Here is a 21,600-nt window from a genome sequence, read left to right on the forward strand (position 1 = left end):
TGGGAGTCAGGCGGAAGGGGCACTGGGCTTCGGGAAGGCCTGATTAGCTGAGTGGACACTCCTCACCGCCCCCAGTTGGTACCCCGATCAGGGCTGTGACTAGGGTTGGCAGATCTGTGACTGGTTGGGGCGGAGGGTCTGGGAGCTGGGCTCTTACTGATGCAGTGAAAGCCACTTGGGGAGGGCAGATACTGGAAAAGGGCATTTGGCTTTAGGTCCAGGAAAATCTGGCCACAGACTCTCGGTCATTTCCACAAGCTGACCGCTGACCCTACACCATCACCACTGGTCATCGTGAGAAATAGGTGTGTGAGTGGGTGGCTGGGGTGACTCAGATAGCTTTCCCCTAATCCTGGGGAAAACCAGTGTCCTTCCAACCGGGGTTGGTCACTCCTTCCATCCCAGCTCATCCTTCCCCAGGGCCCGAGGGCGGAAGGGGACAGATGGCCTTTCCTGTGCTTTCCACTCCCTGCACCCTGGCATCTTCTCTTCCCAAGACTGGAAACCAACTCAGGCATTTTCCAGTACTGAGGGGAAGGGGGGAAAAGACAGAAAAGATGGGGTTCCAGTACAACAGAGTTGGGAGGTGGGTGGAGAATTCATTCGGCACCTGCTGTAAGGCAACCCACTCCAGTACTCTTGCCTGGGAAATCCCATGGACAGAGAAGCCTGGTGGGCTACAGTCCATGGGGTTGCAAGAGTCAGACGCAACTTAGCAGCTAAACCCCAACCACCGGCACTCGCCAGGCACTGTACTCAGATTCTCCTTTAGTCTTCACAGCACCCCGGAAAGGTAAGCGTCATCACTCCCATTTTCAGATGATGAAAGGAGGCCCAGAGAGGTTAAGCCAGTGACCCAGGGCCACACAGCAACTTGGAAAGAGGCAGAACCAGAACTCCAACTTGGCTGCTCCCTGGCGGAGGCCGTGCAGCTTCTCTTGCCCCAGGCTTCCCGAGAGAGACCTCCCGGGACAGGGAGAGCCTGGGAGAGACCCTGGGAAGGCAAAAGGAAGGAAGCTGGAGGCAGAGGAGCTGCTGGGAAGGGAGGAGAGGGAAGGGCGGGGCAGGGCCCAGAGGAGCGCTCACTCTGCTGGGGTTAAAGCCCCATGTTCCTACAACCAGCTAAGCCGGAGAAATGAATTCTGATCCCTCCAAAACCCAACCTTGGAAAATGTGCGAGAGAAGGGTCTCCTTTCAGGGGAGCGGGAAATCCTTCACACCTCCTCCCGACGCCCCGGTAATGCCAGGATGTCCCCAATCTGCTTTGAGGAATGGAGAGATTAAGAATAATAAAAAAATTGCAATAAAATATGTGTGAAGGAGGGGGTAATTGTGGACAAACGCAGCATTCAAATTCATTTTTCAGCTCTTTTACACACCATTTCAATCTTATTTTCTGCTTGTTAATGAGATCTTGTTGCCTGGGCTAGGCAAAACCTTCCAATATCAGGACGTAATTGCACATAATTTTCTCTCCTACCAGTGATTTGCATCAGTTTTTTAAAAATTCTGGGCTATTTAACACCCCACGATCCCCCTCCCCGTCGTCCTGCCTACAAATCTCCTACTCCCTCCTCCTTCCTCGTTCGTGGTCCAGCAAGACTCATTTTAAATGCTTATTATAGACGCAGTGTTGCCAATGAAGGGGGAAAAAAAAACACAGAGAGGAAGTGAGGGGGAGAAAAAGGCGAAAGGGAGTTTCCAGTGGCCACTGCGTGAGGGGCCCAGGCTCAGGGATAAGATCCCGACGAGGGCGAGGGGCAGGTGAGACGCGTGGGTCAGGCGCACCTGCCCGAGAGTCCCATCGCCACCACTCGCCTGCTGTGTGACCTTCAGCGGGTCACTTAACCTCTCTGAGTCTGTCTTCCCAAGTCTCAGGGGGCTGGAGTCACTTCCCAGAAGCCAAGGGCTGATAAGGGACATGGCATCCGTCCATGATCAGCTGATGGATCGCCTTTCCTTGCTGGGTCAGGCCCCCCGGAGGCCTCAGCGGATGCCAGAAGGGTCGCGGTGGAGAGGCATTCAGGAGACCCCACCAATAAAGAACTGGAAGGCTCTGAGCTTTGTCCCCGCTGATCTAGGGAGGGGGAAGCTGGGCTTTTTGAAGATGTAGACCATGAACCTGGCCATGCCATTAATTTCCACTGTGGCCTCAAAACGCAGTTTCCCCATATGGATCACAGGACCAAGCTTCCGGGGCAGACACGAGAGAACAGCAGAGTGGGCTCTGGAGCCAGACCAGTCGAATCCCGGCTCTGCGACCTTCCCAGAACCTACCGAGGGGCCTGGCAGGTGGTAGGGGCCTAATTAATATCTAGACGGGTGGATGGACGGACGAAAGTTTAAAGTTAGTTGCTCAGTCATGTCTGACTCTTTGTGACCCCATGGACTGTAGCCTGCCAGGCTCCTCTGTCCATGGGATTTCCCAGGCCAGAATACTGGAGTGGGTTGTCATGCCCTCCTCCAGGGGATCTTCCCGACCCAGGGATGGATCCCGGGTCTCCTGCACTGCAGACAGATTCTTTACTCTCTGAGCCACCAGGACGACGCTGCGTATCTGCTTTTCCTCATCTGTAAACCGAGGTCACCAAGCCTGGCTGGCTGAAGCTGGCGCAACCTTTAGCTCATCCACGGCTGGCCCACGCTAAGCACTCGCTCCGTGGAAGCCGTCAGCATCTCTTACAGGAGATAGGGCGATCGCAGCCGTGTGATTAACTTCACACTTAGAGACTGCTTTTCATTTTTCATTAGTTCCGTGGGGGGGAGATTGTAAATATGTAAATCCCTTTACAGGTCTCTCCACGTTAAGCTCCACAGAGGAGCCAAAGGGGATGACGCCCGGGGCAGCATGATGGAGCAGGCGGAGGCGTGGTGGCAGAAACGACCGCTTCCCAGGAAGGCGCCCACGGCGGGGGCCACAGGCCTGGGGTCCCAGCTCAGCCCCCACCCCAACGCTGGGATCTGGGCAATTTTCTCCCCCTCTCTGGGCCTCAGTTTCCACCGACTCGGATGAGACGCTGCCTCTAAGAAAGCCTGAAGGAGAAGGCAGCCCCAGCCGCAGGCTGCTCCCCCAGAACACAGCGGCACAGGCCCTGCAGAAGCCCCGGGACAGGCGGCCTGCCCGTGTGACCATGAGGGCCTCCAGCCCTCATGGCCCTCGAACCAGCAGATCTTTGCTCCTGATTCTTTGCTCAGAAGCTCAGATAGGTCAGCACTGATTATGAGTCCATGGCCTGTCTCCCCCGTCACACTGGGAACTCTCCAAGACACAGCTGTGGGTGCTTCCAGCATCAGACTGGGGCATCCACAGACAAGGGCTTCTCTTCTGTCAGACTCTGGGATCTGAGCACAGAGCTCCCGAGTTGCTCCTCAGGGCGGGGGCTGTGTCTCCCTCATCACGCTGGTGGATCTAAGGACCCAAGTGGCCCCTCTTCTCTCCACCCATCACCCTTGAAAGTGTGCTCCACTCACGACTCCAACACAAGGACTGGTACGAACTGTTCCATCTGCAGGAATCGCATCACCCAAAGGGTCACCTAGGGGTCCTTTGGTCCTAGGCTCTCCTCAGCTGGTTTCTAAGAGCTGCTTCCAAGCAGAGCCGGGCCCACTCACCTGCTGAGTCCCTAATGCTGCCAGGCTGGACCCTGGGGGTGGGTGAGGGCCTGGGCCCCGAGGGAACCAAGCCTCAGGGTCATCTACGCCTCTCAGGAGGCTCTTGCCCATATGACTCAGCCCCGCCTATTGGCCCCTAACCTGAGGTCCCAGCCTCAGTGTTCTCATCCACAATATGGGCTGAAGGAGCTTTTCTGTCCGCTGAGCTGGAAGGACCGGCTTCCCGAGATGATTTCCCCTCACTGCCTGTCAGTCTCTCAAAAAGAGAGCAAGGCTGTGCGTTTCTGCGAGGCAGGAGGGCGTGTGGGTGGGTCAGTCTCAGGCTCTACAAATGAGGGCTGAACCCAGGCTCTGTCCCGGGAGAAGCTCAGTGTAGAGGGAGCGCCTCAGGAAGCTCAGCTATCCCTGTCGAACGCGTCCGACGTGCTGGCGTTAGACATGCTGCGCGCCGCGCCGTCTGCTGATGCTTCTTGCCTGCCTGTCTGCTTGCACTGCCAGCCCCACTAGAGTAGAGAGGGTCATCCCCTGCGTTCACTGAGTCACCCCAAGTGCTGAGGACAATGCCTGTGGCAGACCCTCTGTGGCCAGGTGCTGTATCAGAGCCAGGGGACAGCTGACGTGAGAACATGACTTTTGCCATGAGATTCCGCTGGGGAGACTCTCCACGGGGTCTCTGAGGCTTGAGGTACCCACTGCCCTGGCTGGGTCCGGGACCAGCACCTGGTCCCCCCCCGGGGAGGAAGCAAGCCGGCTGGCGTGACGAGCAGGTGCCCAGCAGGGCCCCAGCCTCATCCCTTTGGGCTTTTGTAAGAACAAGAGCCAAGGCTCTCTTGGAGGACGGCGGACCTGTGATCTTGGGTCGGGGGAATATGCCCAGGTGGGGCCCGTCCTCTCCCCATCACCCTGCAGAGAAACCCCTCCTGTTGGGAAGACGGGACACCACGATGCGTCTGTCTTGGTGGAGAACCCCCGGGCCCACCCGTCCCAGGACCACACAGATAAGCTGGAAGTGCGAAGGCGCTCAGACAGGGGAGGACGTGCATAGAGAATCAGAGCTCAGAAAAGCCAAGAACGTCCACCTGAGACACCGAAACGGCCCCTCGCGCCTTCAGGAAGCATTTGCAGCGTGACCCCCGCGGGGTCCACACCCGGAGGTGCCCCCAGCCTGCCCTGACGTGTCTGCCCTGCCTGCAGCCCCTACCCCGCCCTCCAGCAGCTGCTCACCTCCCGGTCCCCTCTGCCCCTGTCAGACCCCCTATCTGTCTTCACACCTTTGGTGGGAACCTCCGGACAGGTCTCTGAAGTTCTCTCGATCCATCACGCCCCATACGACTGTCCACCCTGAGGGATGGGGCGGAAGCTGGGGGCCTCTTGGAGGAGGGCAGGGACACGGCCAGCTTTGGTCTGGCTGCCCACAGCAGCGGGTCAGGCTCTCCCCTTCCCCGACCTGCCTCCTGCCCAACGTTTCTGGGCCCAGACAACACCTGGAACCTCCTTACCCTTTAATCTCAGTGCTGAACCACGCTCCCCAAGCTAGGGGCCCCTTAATTTGCTAGTCTCTCCTCTGCCCTGTGATGAAAGTGCTGCTTTAGGGGCTATAAAGCTCAGCCCACAATGAGACGGGGGCCTGGGGAGAGCAGCGGAGGGGAGCCAGGTGCCCTCACGTGCGGGTCCAGCCCAGTCAGCGTGTCCTGTGCCCCCTCTGTGAAGGGCGCTGGAGGGCCCGCTCAGACTCAGCACCCCTCTTCAGATTCCTCTGATTTGTTTTGTATCACGAGGCTGGGCCTGGGCCTCATTCTCGGGTACGGACATCCTGGGTCTCTGCAGTTATCCCTACCCGGCCAGCTCCAGGTCCTGTCGTGTCTAAACCTGGCTCTGGAAGGTTAGCTTGGCCAGTTAGTCCTCGGCACCAATGAGATGGAGGTGGTGGCCTTGAACCCCAAAGAGGACGGTTAGGCTCCACTGGGAAGACATTCCGGTGGCAGACTGCCTTACCCCTCCTAAGTGGGGCCCGAGAGCCTTGGAGCTTCACCCCGGGGACCTCTGGCTTCAGCTGCTTCCGTCCACTGGGCACTCACAACTCTGCGCTAGACCTGGGCTAAGAGCTTTACCTAGGTCATCGCAGTCAGCCTTGCCAACCCTATGAGGTACGAGCTAGCATCACCCCCATTTCATGGATAAGAAACCTGGCCTGTAGAGAGGGGAAGGGACCTGGCGTGCGTGCTCTCTGCACATCCGTTTTCCTGTCCAGGAGATGGGGCTGATGCTAGCTCCTAGCATACGCAAATGATGGAACTGAAATACAATTAGCCCTCATGCACGCTCTGTCGCTCCCAGCTCGTTGCAACTTCATGGCCTGTAGTTCGCCAGGCTCCTCTGTCCATGGGGTTATCCCAGCAAGAATCCTGGAGTTGCCACTTCCTCCTGCAGGGGATCTTCCTGACTCAGGGATTGAACCCATGTCTCCAGTGGCTCTTACATTGGTTGGTGGAATCTTTCCCACTGAGTCATCTGGGAAGCCCCAGTAAGCCCTCAGTGACCCACATTAACTGAGACAAATAGAAAAATCCCCCAAACACGCAGAAAATTAAAGGGTATTAAGCAGGGGAAACATTTTAGACCAACGGTGGCTTACTTTTTCTATTCGGGCCAGATGATGTGATCTCTGTGGAAACCACTCAACTATGCCATCATCACAGCACAAAAACAGCCATAACTATGTAAATGAATGGGCATGGCTGTGTTCCAATAAAACTTTATTTACAAAATCAGGTAGTTGGAAGGAAGTGACTTGCAGGGGTGCAGCTGACCTTCTCTTTGGTCCCCTTTTTTCTTTACGTAACAGATTTCTCATATTACTGTATTGTCCTGGCAATGGTTGTGGGGGGAGGGAGGGAGAGAACTAACGTTTATTTGACTTCTATTTTATCCCACCTCTATGCTGACTGCTTTGACCTGTTAGCATGCTAAAGGCAGAGAAGGCCCTTCTTAGGAGGTTAGCAACTCTTTATTTAATCACTCTTGTTTAATGGGGGATACCCCAAAGCTCGAAGATGCTCACTAGCCTAACTCCCTGAACAGTGGGGCTGGGATCCCACCCCCACTCCAAGCCTCGCCTGTTCTTACAGCTGTTCAGATAAGTTTGCATCACACATATTCTCACCACAGACACGAGAGAGGTGTCTCAGAAGGTGGGAGGCAGGGTAAAATGAATCTTGGATTTAATTCTTTCCCTGTGGATGTCTGAGAGCCTGTTATAGCAACAAAAATGAACAGTTCTTCCAGTTCACTCTGATTTCAAGCATCACTGAGTCCTGCTCCCCGGGCTCACCAATAACCACATCAGCTCCAGCCTGTCTTTCCCACTTCATCTAAAGATGGTCCCACCACTTCTTAACAGCTCCATCAGCCATGGAGTGACTTAGCTAGCAGCCAATCACATGTGAGGGAACAGAGTTCCAAGACCCAGTGGGAGCAGAGCTCCCGCACTAGAATCATGCCTCCGCCCTACATCCCTGCCCGACTGATTCTCTCCACCAGTAGGTCATGGTCTTGCCTTTCACTCGTTGGTCACTCCTGGTGACCAAAGGTGGGAGATGGAGCCCAGGATGGAATCTAAGAAGCACTGCTCTAGAACAAAGCCGCAACCACAGTTCGCATCCCCTAGGAAACAGTGCAAGGCTTCCATCAATGCACTGAAAACGCCTGACTGTTATGGTCTGCACAGTCATGAAGCAGGTGATGGGCCAGATTAACAAGCTCTGGGTGGTGACAAGTATGGAAACCTGCGATGGAAACCTTTTCTCTGCAACTGCCCACTGGGTCACCAGACTTGCAGATGACAAACCCAGGGTGAAAGGCTCACAGAAAAATGACAAGTGAAGGCCGGAGGAGCCCACCCCCCACCTCTCCTCCCACGCAAACCCTCTCGAGTTGACCAACAGCCAGCGATGTGGGGGAGACCAAGACTTCCTCCCCAAGAGAGAGCCACCTGTGTCCCCCTGAACCCTCGCTGGATGGGCTGGCAAGCCTCTGGCCCCTGGGACCCTGGACAGAGAGGCGGGGCGGGCCCCCTACCTGAGGCGACAGGCCGTTGCTGACGGGGTTCATGTGATTGGAGGCGGCCGCCGGGTTCATGAAGCTGTCGGAGTAGCTGGAGAAGCCGTGGCGGGCTCCGTAGGCAGAGCTGGTGTCCGCGGCTGCAGCCGCCGCGGCCAGGCCCCCCTGGTGCATGGTGGACGGCGGGAGCGGCTGGGGTCGGTGCACGGTGCTGCCCCCGTCTGCAGAGAGAGCCAGCAGAGGGCCTGAGCCAGTGGCCTGGCCCCAGAAGGCCAAGCAGGGCAGGCACCGCCCGTCTGGAAGGCAGGTCCCCAGCGCCCTTCTCTGGACCTCCATCCAGCAGAGGCGGTGGGGAGGGGGCTGCCTTCTCTCACTACTGGGGATGGGACAGCTGGCTTCTGAGCAGGACACCAGGAACTGGCAGGTCTCGATTGATAACGAGCAACATTCCAGACAACTTCTCAGCACCTACTGCGCACTGGCCCTGTTCTCCGTGATTGGCACATAGAAGGTGCTCAATAAACCTTATCTGGGCTAAAAGTCAGATCTCCTTGAGGACCATGTCAGTCTGCTTGGGGCTGCTGGATAACATCTGGTGAGCACCAAAATCACCAGTGCTTTCACAAATCCCATCTAAGGGGATGAAGCAAGAATGATTCCCATTTTACAGATGAAGAAACTGAGGCTCAATGGGCCCAGGGCCCGCCCTTGTGCACGGTGATGTGGCTAGGGAGCAGGGGGCCAGGGTTTGAATTGCCACTCTGATCCCAGCTGCTGGGCTGCTCTTCTCTGTCACAGCCTCGCTACGTGGTCTTCCAGCAGACGGGACCTCCACCGTGGGCGATGGTTCAGTTTCTCATCAGGAATCACAAAGAGGCCTCTCTCCCCAGCTTCTAGAACTCCAGCCTGCCAGTCCTCTAAGAGGAAGCCATGGGGCTCCTCCATGAGACAGAAGTCAAGCAGTGGGTTCCTGCTGTGTGCTGGCGGGGTGGAGTGGAGGGAGCGGGCAGAGGGCAGACCAGGGGGCATGGGCCAGGGAGGAGGGGTGCTACCCTTCTCTACCTACAGGGCCCACCACCGTCTCTTCTGAAATTTAGTAAGATCCAAGAGATTCATGTGACCTTTATAGTTTGAGAAGCTCTGTTAAACGTGCACATGGAGGCGACCTTGCTCATCTTCACCTGGATGCAGAGGGAAGAGGTTCAAGAGCAGGACACCATCTCTTTTATCTTCACTGTCCACATCAACGCAGACAAACACGGTCATGAAAGAGCAAGGAAAACCACCTCTCTCCCCTCCTCCCGCCAAAGAAAACGCTTTTTATTCCTTCTTTGTTGAGGAGGGAAGGAGTGGGTGGGGTGGGGTGGGGGGGAGATAAATGGGAGGGCGGGTGAAGGGGCGGGGCGGTTGAGGGGCGTGGCCGGGATGCAGCTGAGACTCACCTTGGGAGATAGTAGTGGTGGGGTAGGTGGAGTCCGGTAGCTGGTAGGGGGGCAGCGTGGGCATGCCAGTGGGCGGGAAGCCACCTGGCAGAAGGTGGTTGAACGCTGCCAGCTGGTTGGCTCCTGCCTGCTTACGCCAGCGGGCACGGCGGTTACTGAACCAGACCTGGGGGACAGAGAGCCGAGCGTTGAGCCCTCAGCCTGGTTTCCGGCAGCGCGCTGAGGCACAGCTAGAACCGGGCCCCTGCGCCATCACCCTGGGTCCAGCCAGTGTCCTCCTCCGAGGAGAGCCCCACCGTCCTGCAGCTCAGGACAGTTTGCAAAGCACGTTCATGGGCAGGATCCCATTCTGTCCTCATGACGTCACTACCCAGGGACGAAGTCATTGTTATGATCCCCATTTTACATATGGGCAAACTGAGCCCCAGAGAGGGGGTGGGGGGCTTGCCCGCATGACAGGGTGGCCCGAGTGACTCTCAGCCCAGTGCTCTTTCCCTGCAGCTGCTCCTGCCCTGAAGGAAGTCAGTGGGTGACCATCTTTGTTCATCCATGTTGCACACTCCTCATCTCCTCCAGGAAGCCCCCAAGGAAAGCCACACATCCAGAACCCACCTGAATGAGACCCACCTGCCAGACTCAGAAGCAAAAGCTTGTTCTGTGTCTGGAGTCTGAGGCCCTGCTTGGCTTACGCTGCACAGGCCCCCTGAGTTAGGAAAGCCCACCACCCCCACCCCCACCCCCAAACACAGGGACTGATTGATAACCTAACATCTTTGAGTCTCCCTTTCCTCTGAGCCCTGTGCTAGCGTTTCCTGCATCTGTCCATACGCAGACCCATGAGGCCCTCCTAGTCTCATTGACCCAGGGGGAAACTGAGGCTCCCAGAGGTGGAATCACGTGCCCACGGCCACATGGCTGGTCTGTAATGATGTGAGGTTCAAAGTTCATTCAGTCTGACTTTCTAGAACTCTCTGGTCTGGATTTGCAACAAGTTCCCTGGGATGGGCCGGTGAAATATGAGAATGAGTGTGCAAAACGGGGCTCCAGAGAGAAGGTGCTTCTCCACCTTTGGACTTTGCACATGCTGTTCCCTCCATCTCAAACACTCTTCCCTGTGCTGGCTCCTTGGCCTGCAGGGCCGGCAGAAACGCCTCCTCCTGCTCCAGCGAGGACTGCCTGCCTCAAAAGCACTTTAGGCCAGTCCCCACCTCCTTTTCTCAGGAGGCCTCCAACTGTGAGCTCCCTTACCCAAACAATTATTGTCTTTACCTGTTTTTCTTGTCTCCCCTCTGGCCCTAAGCCCCACAGGCAGAGACCAAGCAATCCTGGCCCCCTGCTCACACCTCTGTAGGAATCCTCATTGAATGAATGAATGGATGGTGGGAGGCAGAGGTGACTCTGGTGTGTCTTTGCTGGTGCTGCCCTCCTCCCTCTGCAAGGCCCAGTGGGGAGTCCTCCCCTTCAAGGGTGAAGACCTAGGCCTCCCCTGGCACAGATCACTTGAGACCCTGAAACCTCTAGTCTGTGTCTGCTGACCTGTGGGAGGGGGAGTCTGAACAGGGGTGTCGGGGTGTTTGTGTCCCCTCGGATCATTTGTCTTTTCTCTGAGGCAAGAGATGGAATTTGGTTTTCTGAGCTGGATGAACAGAGCTGCTGGCTCTGACCCGTTTAGGGTTCACAAAGAAAGGAGATGTGGTGGCCAAATAAAGATAAAAAAAACTGGCTTCTGCATAAAACGCAGGTCCTGGCTGCTCCCACCTCCCCAGGGCAGAGAGGGCTTCCTCAGGGGCGTCCGGGGCAGATGAACGCTGGCCAGGCTGACTGAGGCCCTCTGAACAGCTCTGTTTTAAATCAGCGTTTCCCAAAGGCTGGGGCTCCTACACTCCAAGGTGGAGACACGTCCCCAGAGGCGAGTGACACAGACATTAGATAACCTTGAACTGCTCCCATCTCTTCCGGGCCTGGGGTGTGTGGAAGAGAAGGTCTCAACTGGGTGCTCAACGTCCTTCATGCCTTCCTAATGCTCATCAGGGCCTCCCTGGGAGCTCAGCTGGTAAGGAATCCCCCTGCAATTCAGGAGACCCCAGTTCGATTCCTGAGTTGAGAAGGTCCCCTGGAAAAGGGAAAGGCTACCCACTCCAGTATTCTGGCCTGGAGAATTCCATGGAGTCGCAAAGAGTCAGGCATGACTGAGCAACTTTCACACACACAACATCCATCAACCTCCCTTTTTAAAGCCCAGGGAGGATGCCCCGCCAGGTGATGCTTTCCTGGAAACCGTGCCACGTTGTCTCATGTTCCCTGCGTGTTTCTGGTCGCCTTCCTTCCATGAGAGGGATGTGTGAGCGCACGCATGTTCGCTCAAGCTGCTCAGTCCTGTCTGACTCTTTGCGACCCCATGGACTGTAACCCGACGGGCTCCTCTGTCCGTGGGATTCTCCAAGCACAAAAACTGGAGTGGGTGGCCATTCCCTTCTCCAGGGGACCTTCCAGACCCAGGGATTGAACGCATGTCTCCTGCATTGGCAGGTGGATTCCTTACCACTGTGCCAACTGGGAGGCCCCTGAGAGTGATATGCATGTTTATTTTAAAATACACTGATTTTATTTTTTTTAAGTAAAGGAAGACATGGATATGCAAAAGTGGCCCAAATCCTGAAGACGGTGGAGAATGGTTTATGTTTGGGACGCTCTGCTGTGGTTTTGTTTGTTCAGTGAGGGTCATCTGCAGATAAAGCGGACTCAGCTAAGGCGGGAACAGTCTCCCGCCTTCTCTCCTTGGCCGCCTCGCTCCTGCTTTCCTTACTTCCCTCCTTCCCATCTCCAGCAGCTCCCGGGACTCCCTCTGCGTCAAGCAGGACAGGAAGGACAGGGGGTGAGCAGGACACGGTCCTGGCCCTCAAGCTGCCCTTGGCCTGGCCACATGACAGACACGTCAAAGGACAGCTGCTCTTCAGTACAGTCAGCTTAGATGGGCTGGCATGCGACGTGCCATGAGGAGGGGCTTCCAACTCCTCCCAGAACCCAGGAGGACTTCCTGGAGGAGAGGACATGCCTTTTGCTTTCCTCTCTCTCCTCTTCTTCCTCACTGTCCTATTTCCACGGGGTTGCCCCCAGCCCAGCAGGCATCTCCATCCTCACAAAGTGTAACGTGGCACAAGAGGAGGGGCTCTGGAGTCTGATCAGTTGCCTGAATTTGAATCCTGCCTCTGCCTCGTAGCTAAGATGGGCAAATTCTGTTATTCCTCTGAGCCTCACTTTCTTTGTTGCTAATAGGCTCAGTTTTAAAGAATCCACCTGCCAGTGCAGAAGCCACAGGAGACCCGGGTTTGACCCCTGGGTTGGGAAGATCCCCTGGAGGAAGGCACAGCAACCCACTCCAGTGTTCTTGCCTGGAGAATCTCCATGGACACAGGAGACTGGCGGGCTACGGCCCGTAGGGTTGCAGAGAGTCAGACATAGCTGAGCGGCCAAGCACACGCACAAATGAGAGCCCCTACCCTCTCGGTGGTTCTGGACCTCAAGGCAGCTAACACAGGCAACGTGCTTATTTAGAACAGCATCTCCAACACTTATTTTGCTGGAAAGCCTCCGACGTCTGAACTGAAAGGGCTCTTAGCCAGTACGGACTGCAGGCTTCCTGTTTACAGGTGGAGAAACGGAGGCTCCCAGAGGGACGGTGGTGGACGCAGGTCCCCACCCAGAATCTTTGATCAGGACTGAGCCGTTTGAAAGCAGAGGCTGAGTTTTATTACTCCTTTTTGGTCCTTCTCTCCACATCCTGCCCTGGGAGCAGGACGCTATAAGAAGAGGTTGATGACTGAGTTGAATGTCTCTTCTGGCCCTTCTTCCAATGCAGCCCCGAGGAAAGGAGCACACAGACAGACTCGGGCTTGGGTCCCAGGACAGCCGCTTATTACCTGTGTCTTTAGGAATTCACTTCTGCTAGTGAAAGGTCAGGTTTCTCATTTGTAAAATGGAGAGACTGAGTGTCCCTGCCTCTTAGGATCACGGTAAGGATGATGAAGATAACGCATATAGGTGTTGAGCGGTGTGCCTGGCACACGAGAAAGGCATCATGAATGTCATCCAGCGTAACGAAAAGATTCAGTTTAAGTTATTAATTAGAGAGTCCCTCCAGTGCCTCCCAAATGGGATTCGGTTCAGAGCTCCCGCCCGCCCGCCCCCAAGCAAACAGCAGGGCTCCAAACTGGGACCAGATGAGCTGCACGCAGCCCTGGCCCCTGGATGCTGCTCATCTGGAGGACGGGATGTTCTCCCAGGCCTTGTGGGAGACACCTGGGCTGGCCTTGGGGCCTCTCAGCTCTCAGCCTCTGTTTCTAGAAGAGACACGCAGACTTCGGAATCTCGGAGCTCAGGACGAATCAGACTTGTTTACCTGCAAGGAAGATGTCTGCGAGGTGGGGGTCGGGCCCTCAGATGTTTAGAAATGAAGACTCCTCCGGGGAAAGGAGTCACCGGTCACCAGGCATGTGTCCTGCCTCATGCACCTTACCCACCCTTCCCGGTGGCGGGGCTTTCTGCAGACTGAGATGGGCATCTCCGCCCAACATTGGGGGTACCATATAACCCCACACAGTGCCCCGCGGGCTTCCGAAGGAGGTGCCTGACCCTCTGCTGGGGGGCAGGGCTGGAGGGGAGGCAGAAGGGGCGACACAGGAGTGCCAGGGCCCTGCCCGACCTGTGCCTACCAGCTTTCTTGCTGATTTGGACGCCAGCCCTGGGACAGTAGGGATTTCTGTCTGCCGGGTCCCTGGTGCCTAGAACAGCGCCTGGCACACAGGAGGTGCCCAGTATGACTGCTAGATGAATAAGCCTGGAGTTTCGAGGGTGGAGCACTGGGCCCACTAAGAATAGGTGACCTTTACTAATCACAGCCCCTGCGCCGGGCACTCCCTGACTGTGTGAGTCTGTTTCCACGTTATCATGGAGTCCTCAGAACGAAGCGGACCCTGTTACCATCATCTCCGTTTTGCAGAGAAGGAAACCAAGGGCGAGGGAGGAAGTGATGGAGCTGGAATTTGCACCAAGGCATCTGAACCACTCTGGCACCTCCCAGTGCCACTGAAATGAGATGACACAGGATTGTCAAATCCTTGAACTACAGGCTCTTAAAATCAGAGGCCAAGACCGCAGAAGTATCCAGCCCTAAAATCGAAGCAGTGCTCAGAGGGCTTCAAGGCCCCTGCCGCCCGGTCCACAGCAGGAACCCTCTCACCGGGGCCTCCCATCCCCCAGACACCGCACTTTGGCTTGAACACTTCTGGTGACAGGGATCTTATCACCCCCCAAGGCAGCTCTGACTGTCAGTAAGTCGGGATCCTAGAACTTTAAGGAGCCTTCATGCTCATTTAGTTTGGCCCCTTTATTTATGGATGAGAGATTAAGTATCAGGAGAGGAAACTGATCTGTCGAGGGTGATACAGCTCATCAGAGGCAGAAACCAGTGGGAACCCAGCCTGCGGCTCCTGGTCTCCCCCTCCCCAGCCCCGCTCCAGGGCCTCGCAGAGCAACTGCGTCCTCCAAGCCTTCTCTTCTCCAGGCCAAATGCTCTATTCTTCCTGTCTTGATTTGGGGGCGGGGGGGGGGTCAGTCTTTGTTCATTCTTTAAAACTCAACATGTATCGATCCCTTTTTTGCTGGGATCAGGCCCAGTTCTCAGGCCACGAGTGGGGGGAGAGCCAGCCCCGCCCTGGAGCGCTGAGGGTCTGCAAGGGGAGCAGCACATGGAGCATGGCTACCTTGGCCCCCGCGCCGGGGATGTGCCTGGGTTCTGCTGCTCCCCCTGTTCTCAGCCCCCCCCCACCCTTGGACCTTGAGTGACACCTGTTTCTGAGTCCCCTGGGCCAATAAAAGCACTGCCCTGACAGCCAGGACGTTTTACAAGGAGTGGTCAGGCTTCAAGGTGGTGGGAAGCAGCCGTGGCCGCCAGACGCGGGAATGAGAAAGCACCCAGGAATGTGCCCAGGAGAACAGCTGCAGGGGGATCAGAGGCGGAGGAGGGAGGCCTGGCCGGCAGCTCGGGTGTCACCCCGAGGGGAGGGGGCTGGGACGAGCCGAGCTGGCTGCGCCGCCCATCCGCGCCCCCTGGGGTCTCCCTGCGTGGCGGCCCAGGGCCTCCCACTCCGGGAGGGGGGCGGGTGGGCAGAGGGAGGTATGCTGGTCCCCGAAGCGCTCAAATGCCCCTTTGCTTCTAGCACTTTGCTGCTTTCAAATGCCAGGCTCGGAGTCCGTTTCTCCTTCCCAGATGGAAAGAGCCTGGGCTTGGCACCCACAGGCCTGAGCTCTGCGCACACATCCCCAATGCCATATCACTGCTCAGTCTCTGCCTGTGATGACTGACCACCCTGGCCTGACAAGGGGGTCTGAGGTTCCCTGGGGTCCCGTGGGAGGAGCCCCCAGCCGCTGCCCCAAGGCAGATGCCCAACAGAAGCTCTCGGATCCCTCTTGGATAAGACAGAAGAGCCCCCAGCAAGCAGTTGGGGGCAGCCCCTCGGCAGACTCAGCTCCCCATTCACAGAGGGGCCAGGCCAAGACGGGCTCCCATAGGAGCTGTTCATCAGCCCCCCATTCCTCCTCCACCCCTCCCCACCCCCCGACCCAGCCAGGCCCCCAGAGACTCTGCCTTAGAGAACTACAGACATCGTGCAATCTGAGAACTCAGCTCGGGGAGAGGAGGCGGGTCCTTCCCCCATCCCCACTGCAGGCCTTGAACCCTAGACAGACGCGGCTCTTCCTGTGCCCCACCTTCAGCAGGCCCACCGATCGGGCACCGGCACTTTGCGGGCGTGGATGTCCACAGGGTGTTCAAAGTCTGCTCACCCTTCCCCAGATGCTTCTAACTGGCCAGGAATACGTGCCCAGGCAGCTTGCATGCTTCCCATAACAGGAAACTCATTACCCACCCTAGGAAGCTAGGTCTGTTCTGGAAAGTTTTGTCCTGAATCTTTCCTCTCCTCCTCAGAGATTTGGAAGTGTTTATTTCCTGAGCTCCCTCTCTTGTGGCTGAACTCATGTCCTTCTTTCCTCTGTCCCTTGCCCTTTCCTCCTCTCTCTCTATCCCTCCTTCCTTCATCTTCCTGAAGTTCTTGTCGGCAAGAGGAGGGAGGCATTCCAAGTCCTCACAGCCCCTCCTGGCTTCCCTGGGGCTGTCCGAGGATTGGTTAGTCAATCGATTAACATTTGCTGCCCGTTTACTCTGTATCAAGTGCTGGGGCATTACTTGTCTACACAGCCCCTGGACCACTTGCCACAAAATCCCCACTCCTACTCCAGGGGGCCCACTAAACACCCTGACCCTGGCCACCCCCTCTCTCAATCCCGGTCTCCAGATGACTTGTGTGCTATGGTGCGTGCTTAGTCACTTCAGTCGTGTCTGACTCTTTGTGACCCCATGGACTGTAGCCCACCAGGCTCCTCTGTCCATGGGATTCTCCAGGCAAGAATACAGGAGTGGGTTGCCACTGCCTCCTCCAGGGATCTTCCCCACCCAGGGATCGAACCCACGTCTCCTGCAGCTCCTGCACTGCAGGCGGGTTCTTTCCCACAGAGCCGCCAGGGAAGCCCCTCCAGATGACGCCCGCAGCGCAAAGCCCGGTGCCCCTCACCTGCACGCGCGCCTCGGTCAGCTTGGTCCTCTGCGCCAGCTCCTCTCGGGTGTAGATGTCTGGGTAGTGGGTCCTCTCGAAGGCCTTCTCCAGCTCCTCCAGCTGCTCGGCCGTGAATGTGGTCCGACTGCGGCGCTGCTTACGCTTCAGAGGGAGGTCGGGTTCTGACTCCACATCTGAGCCCTCGTCCAGACGGTTCCCTACGGCCAAGCGAGAGGGCAGGAGAGGGCGGGGGCCCAGTGAGACGGACGGGAGCTGTGTGCCCACCTCCAGGCCTCCATGGCACTGAGGGTCAGATCCCTCTGAGTACAGGAAGGACGCCCCTCACGGCGCTGTTTATCAGAGCGAAGACTGGGACACAACCTCCCTGCCCACCCTAGGGGACGGGTTAAATACCTTATGGTCCAGCCATTAAAAACACAAAACCCTGTAGTTGGGCATCTAGGTTCTTACCACTGACACGAAAGGATGCTCATGACATAGGACTCGGGGGATGGTTTCATGATGAAGCACATTTGTCAAAATTCCTAGCACTGAATTCTCCAAAAAGGGGAGAATTTTTCCCATTTATTCACTGTACCTCAATCAACGTGACTTTTAAAAGAAGACAAGGCACAAACCAGCGTGCAGAACCGAAACCCACTTTTGGAGAAAGCATGCGTAGCACATTATGGAACTCTACACTCAACAGGTGAACAAACGCGAACCTTCAGGATGACAGGACTTTTGTTTTCTTTTTGAAATATGTTTACAGTTTAATATTTTTTAAATGACAATCACTTAGACAATGATGCGATCGCATTTTGGGAAAACACTGCAGAGACTAAGGAGAGCAGGAAGAAAGGAGAGGACCAAGGAAGCGGGCAGACGCTTGTGCCCGGAGCTGGCAGCCAGGGAGCGTGGATTCCAGGCTTGGTTCTCTCCCAGATGCCCTGAACTCTGACCTTGGGTCTCGGTTCCCCCATTCTTCTCTATGAAAGGTTAAGACTGTGTGACTTCCACACCCAGGCCCTTGCTGGGACATTCCAGGATCACTGAGTGATCTTCCAGGCTGGAGGGGGAGACCCCACCTGGTGATCTTGGTCATGACTATGACTCCCACCCCATCATCCCCAGTGTTTCCACCCTGGAGCCTAGGAGTGGGTGAAGGCCTTTGCTTCCTTTGCAGAGAGAGCTCAGGGGTCTGGGGCCAGCCCACTTCCTGACTCTGGATGGGCTGTCAGGCCAGGTATCTACTCCTGTTCCACGTCTGGGTGAGGAAGGCTGCAAGAAGGGCTTGATCAAGCTCCTCAACAGTCAGAGCTGAACATACCTTGGGGACTGAACTGACTCTCTGCCCACAAAGCTTGGGCCTCTTGCCCATCCCTGATCTGGCAGAAGGAATGCTAGCAAGGGGCTCGCTGGGGCTCTGAAACTGCACCCTCAGGAGTGCCGGGGGACCTAGAGGGAGCGGGGAGAAGGGGGCTGGTGAGAAGAGGAAACCAAGGACGGGAGGAGAGAAAGCAGGCAGGGACGATTCCCCCCTCCCCACACCTGCGTCTCCCTTTCCCTGCTTCGCTTTCCTCGCCCTCCTTTTCCATCTCCACCTTCAGTGTTCCTGGAAGTATTCTACGTTTTCTCCTTCCCTCTGCGGAGCACCGATGCAGCACCAGCCGCGTGCCACGCACGGACTATGAACGCAAGCCGTGTTCCGGGAGATAGCCTGAGTCGAGCCTCAGAGTGCATGTGCCTGCACTACAGATGGGAGGAACTGAGTCACAGAGAAGTAACTGAAGCGCCCACAGTCTCAGCGAGCGTCCAGATCCCACCCAGGCCCTGCTTCCCTGGTTCCCGTCCTGTTCCTACCCAGTGGCTTCAAAGGCTGGCGACAGAGACAGGTCGAGGCTCCTCCCACAAGGGACAACCTTCTCCCAACCCTGAAAACAGCACAACGCCTAATGCTGCCTCTTAGGTGCCGAGTGAAGGTGAAGGAACAGGCCTGCCGGGCCGGGGGGAGAGTGTGTGCAAAGGTCTGGCGCGCCAAAGGGCACGGTGGGTGATGCTGTCGTGGGGCGGCGCCCACGGCTGGCAGGTCTCGGGCAAAGCCCCCTTTCCCCCCAGATCTCCTCTCCCCCGTCCTGCTGACGTGGCCATCTTCCCAGGGGGCGCTGGTGGTGAAGAACCCGCCTGCCGATGCAGGAGACATAAGAGACTTGGGTTCGATCCCTGGGTCAGGAAGATGCCCTGGACGAGGAAATGGCACCCCCTCCAGCATTCTTGCCTGGAGAATCCCATGGACTGAGGAGCCTGGTGGGCTAGAGTCCAGGGAGTCACGAAGAGTCGGACAGGACTGAAGGGACTTAGCTAACATGGCCAGTGGGAAGTCATCCCTGCTCTTCACTGGCCACCGATGATGATGCCACGCAGCAAGGAACCAACGGCAAGGAGACGTGCCTTCATCGCTGCCCGTCTCACCCCTAAAGGCAGGGACCTGGGGTGGGTCCAGCCCCTCCCTCTGCCCTCTCCCAGCTGCCCAGCTCCCCATCACCGAGAGGAGGCCTTGACGGGCACAGCTGGCATCTGGGGTGCTTTCCCCAGCATGGCTGGGGCTCACAGCCAAATACAACTAATCCCAAGGATTCATTTCCTGAAACTCACTGCATAGCTTCAGTTTTCTGACGTTGACAAGGAGAAAGGGCCCTTGGGGCCTCAGAAGGAGGAAGCAGAGGTTGGCAGGAAGGGAGGCCCGCCCACAGACGGGGAATGGGACAACCGACTCTGTCCTCTCCTGGGGACTTTGGGCTCGGACAGCAGCTGAGGCGAGGAGCAGGGTTGCCCGGGCAACGCCTACGGGCAGAGATTGAACTCAGAGCTGTGAGGTCAGACCGGGGAGGAGATGCGAGCCCCAGTCTGATGGCGGAGGCACAGCCCTGTCCTGGGAGAATCTCCAGCCTGATTAAGTCTCAGTTCAGTTTAAAGCAGTGCCATCTAACACAACTTTTCTGTGATGATGGAGATGTTCCAGGTCTGCGCTGTTCCACAGGCAGGATCAGCCGCTTGTGGTTCTGAGCGCTTGAAATGTGTCTAGCACAAGATCTGAGTTTTTCATGTTATTTCCATTTTTCTGCAAACTTGCATCGCCACACAGGGCTGGTGGCCACCCAAAACGACAGAATGTCTTTAGCACCATTGGTCTCTCTTTTTAACAAGGAGAGGACAGGCTTCAAGTTCTTTCTGCCCACACTAGTCTCCGGTAGAATTTAATGACCTCGTTTGTTTTTAGGATATTGGTTTGTATGGGTCCCAGCTGTCTGTGGGCTTCCCAGGTGGCGCCAGTGGTAAAGAACCTGCCCGCCACTGCAGGAGACACAAGAGAGGCAGGTTCCATCCCTGGGTGGGGAAGATCCCCTGGAGGAGGGCATGGCAACCCGCCCCAGTGTTCTTGCCTGGAGAATCCCATGGACAGAGGAGCCTGGCGGGCTATGGTCCATGGGGTCGCAAAGAGTCAGACACGACTGAAGAGACTTAGCGCGCACACACCTGTTTATAGGATGTGATACGTGTATTCCCTTTACAAGAAGATCAGTTTCCTTGAATTCGGTTTTTAAAGATAACTTTGTACCGAGAAGAATATTCCTTAATAATAGGGCAGGCTGGAATCAAAGTCATGCACGCAATCAGCAAATGACCGATGGGGGATAGGTTCAAGGTGCTTCTGATACCAGAGCTTGCCCAGCCTCAGAGCCTTGCCACCCAATGACTTCGGGCTTTCTAGGTGTCTCATGGAATTCTGCATTTATTTCTCCCCTTGTCTTCCTGTCCTTCCTGCCCCTTATTCAGCATGGATCTGGGAACTCCACAGGCCCAGAGAGACACCTGGGTGGGAACCTAGACCGGGAAAGGCAGAGCAGGTCCCTACAGGTCTCTGTTGACTGAGAAGACCTAGGGGCTTCCCTGGAGCTCCAGGAGTTAGGGCTCCATGCTTCCACTGCAGGGGGTGTGGGTTCGATCCCTAGTCAGGGAACTAAGATCCCACACGGGCAAAATAAGTAAATAAACAGGAAAGAAACAAAAATACTCACTTTAAAAAAGAGAAAAGAATGGAGGGTCACACTAGGATGCTGTGGTTGTCATAACAACCTTCTGGATGCTGAGTGGGGAGAGCAAGGCCGGGAGATGCAGAGAGAGCTCTAGAGAGCGGGGCTGGGGCCTGTGACTTAGGCCCTGGAAGGGATCTCCCACCTCCTCTTGGCCCTTCTCAGGGGAAGAATCTCCCACCCCATGTTAGGTCTGTCTCATTCTGTGTGCCAGCCTCATGCAGACCTAGGAAGCGGGCACTGTTGGCTCTTCTACAAACAGGGAAATGGAGCTCAGAGGTTCAGTAACTTGAAAGAGGCTGCACCACTGTGCCACACTCATTCCTGGAGAGGGGTGGGGAGGAAGACACACTGGGAGGGGGTCTGCAGGGCCCCCGGGGCAGCTCTGGTCTGGCCCAGAGTCCTTCCTGGGAGGCCTGACACCTGGATTCTGAGGTCTGTCTCCGCCCTCGCTGCGTGGCATTGGGCCCGTTGCCTCCCCTCTCTGGACTCCACTGTCTCAAGGCTAAAACGAGGACAGTGATGCATCCTTGCATTCCTCACTGGGTGCTTTGAGAATAGAATGGAATAACGACTTTCAGAGGAATCTGGAGCCTGTAAAGGGCACGTGAAAGATTGCTATTATTACTGTTAATTACTGATGATGATGTCATGACGATGATGATAGAGAAAAAGGAGCCTCAGGGCACTGCTGCTCACCCAGCAGGGCCCCCAGGGTCAAGTCCTCCCCTGGCGAGCCTTCCTGGGCCCACCCAGGCCAGGCTGGTTTCTCCGCTCATCCTT

The 21,600-nt window shown here is 56.5% G+C and overlaps 1 protein-coding gene across 3 annotated transcripts in view; it reads right to left on the minus strand.

Annotated features, from left to right (window-relative positions):
* The window catches only part of PAX7 (paired box 7), a 107,083-nt gene that overhangs the window by 34,344 nt on the left and 51,139 nt on the right, over positions 1-21,600 (minus strand). For all 3 annotated transcript variants that reach the window (XM_027522152.1, XM_027522151.1, XM_027522153.1), the window contains exons 5-7: positions 16,742-16,941; positions 9,114-9,279; positions 7,690-7,892 (exon numbers count right to left, since the gene is read on the minus strand). In XM_027522152.1, the coding sequence (XP_027377953.1) occupies positions 7,690-7,892; positions 9,114-9,279; positions 16,742-16,941 (569 nt within the window). The remainder of the gene's footprint in view (positions 1-7,689; positions 7,893-9,113; positions 9,280-16,741; positions 16,942-21,600) is intronic.

This window comes from Bos indicus x Bos taurus, chromosome 2 (assembly GCF_003369695.1).
Source record: "Bos indicus x Bos taurus breed Angus x Brahman F1 hybrid chromosome 2, Bos_hybrid_MaternalHap_v2.0, whole genome shotgun sequence".
NCBI classification, from domain to species: Eukaryota; Metazoa; Chordata; class Mammalia; order Artiodactyla; family Bovidae; genus Bos; species Bos indicus x Bos taurus.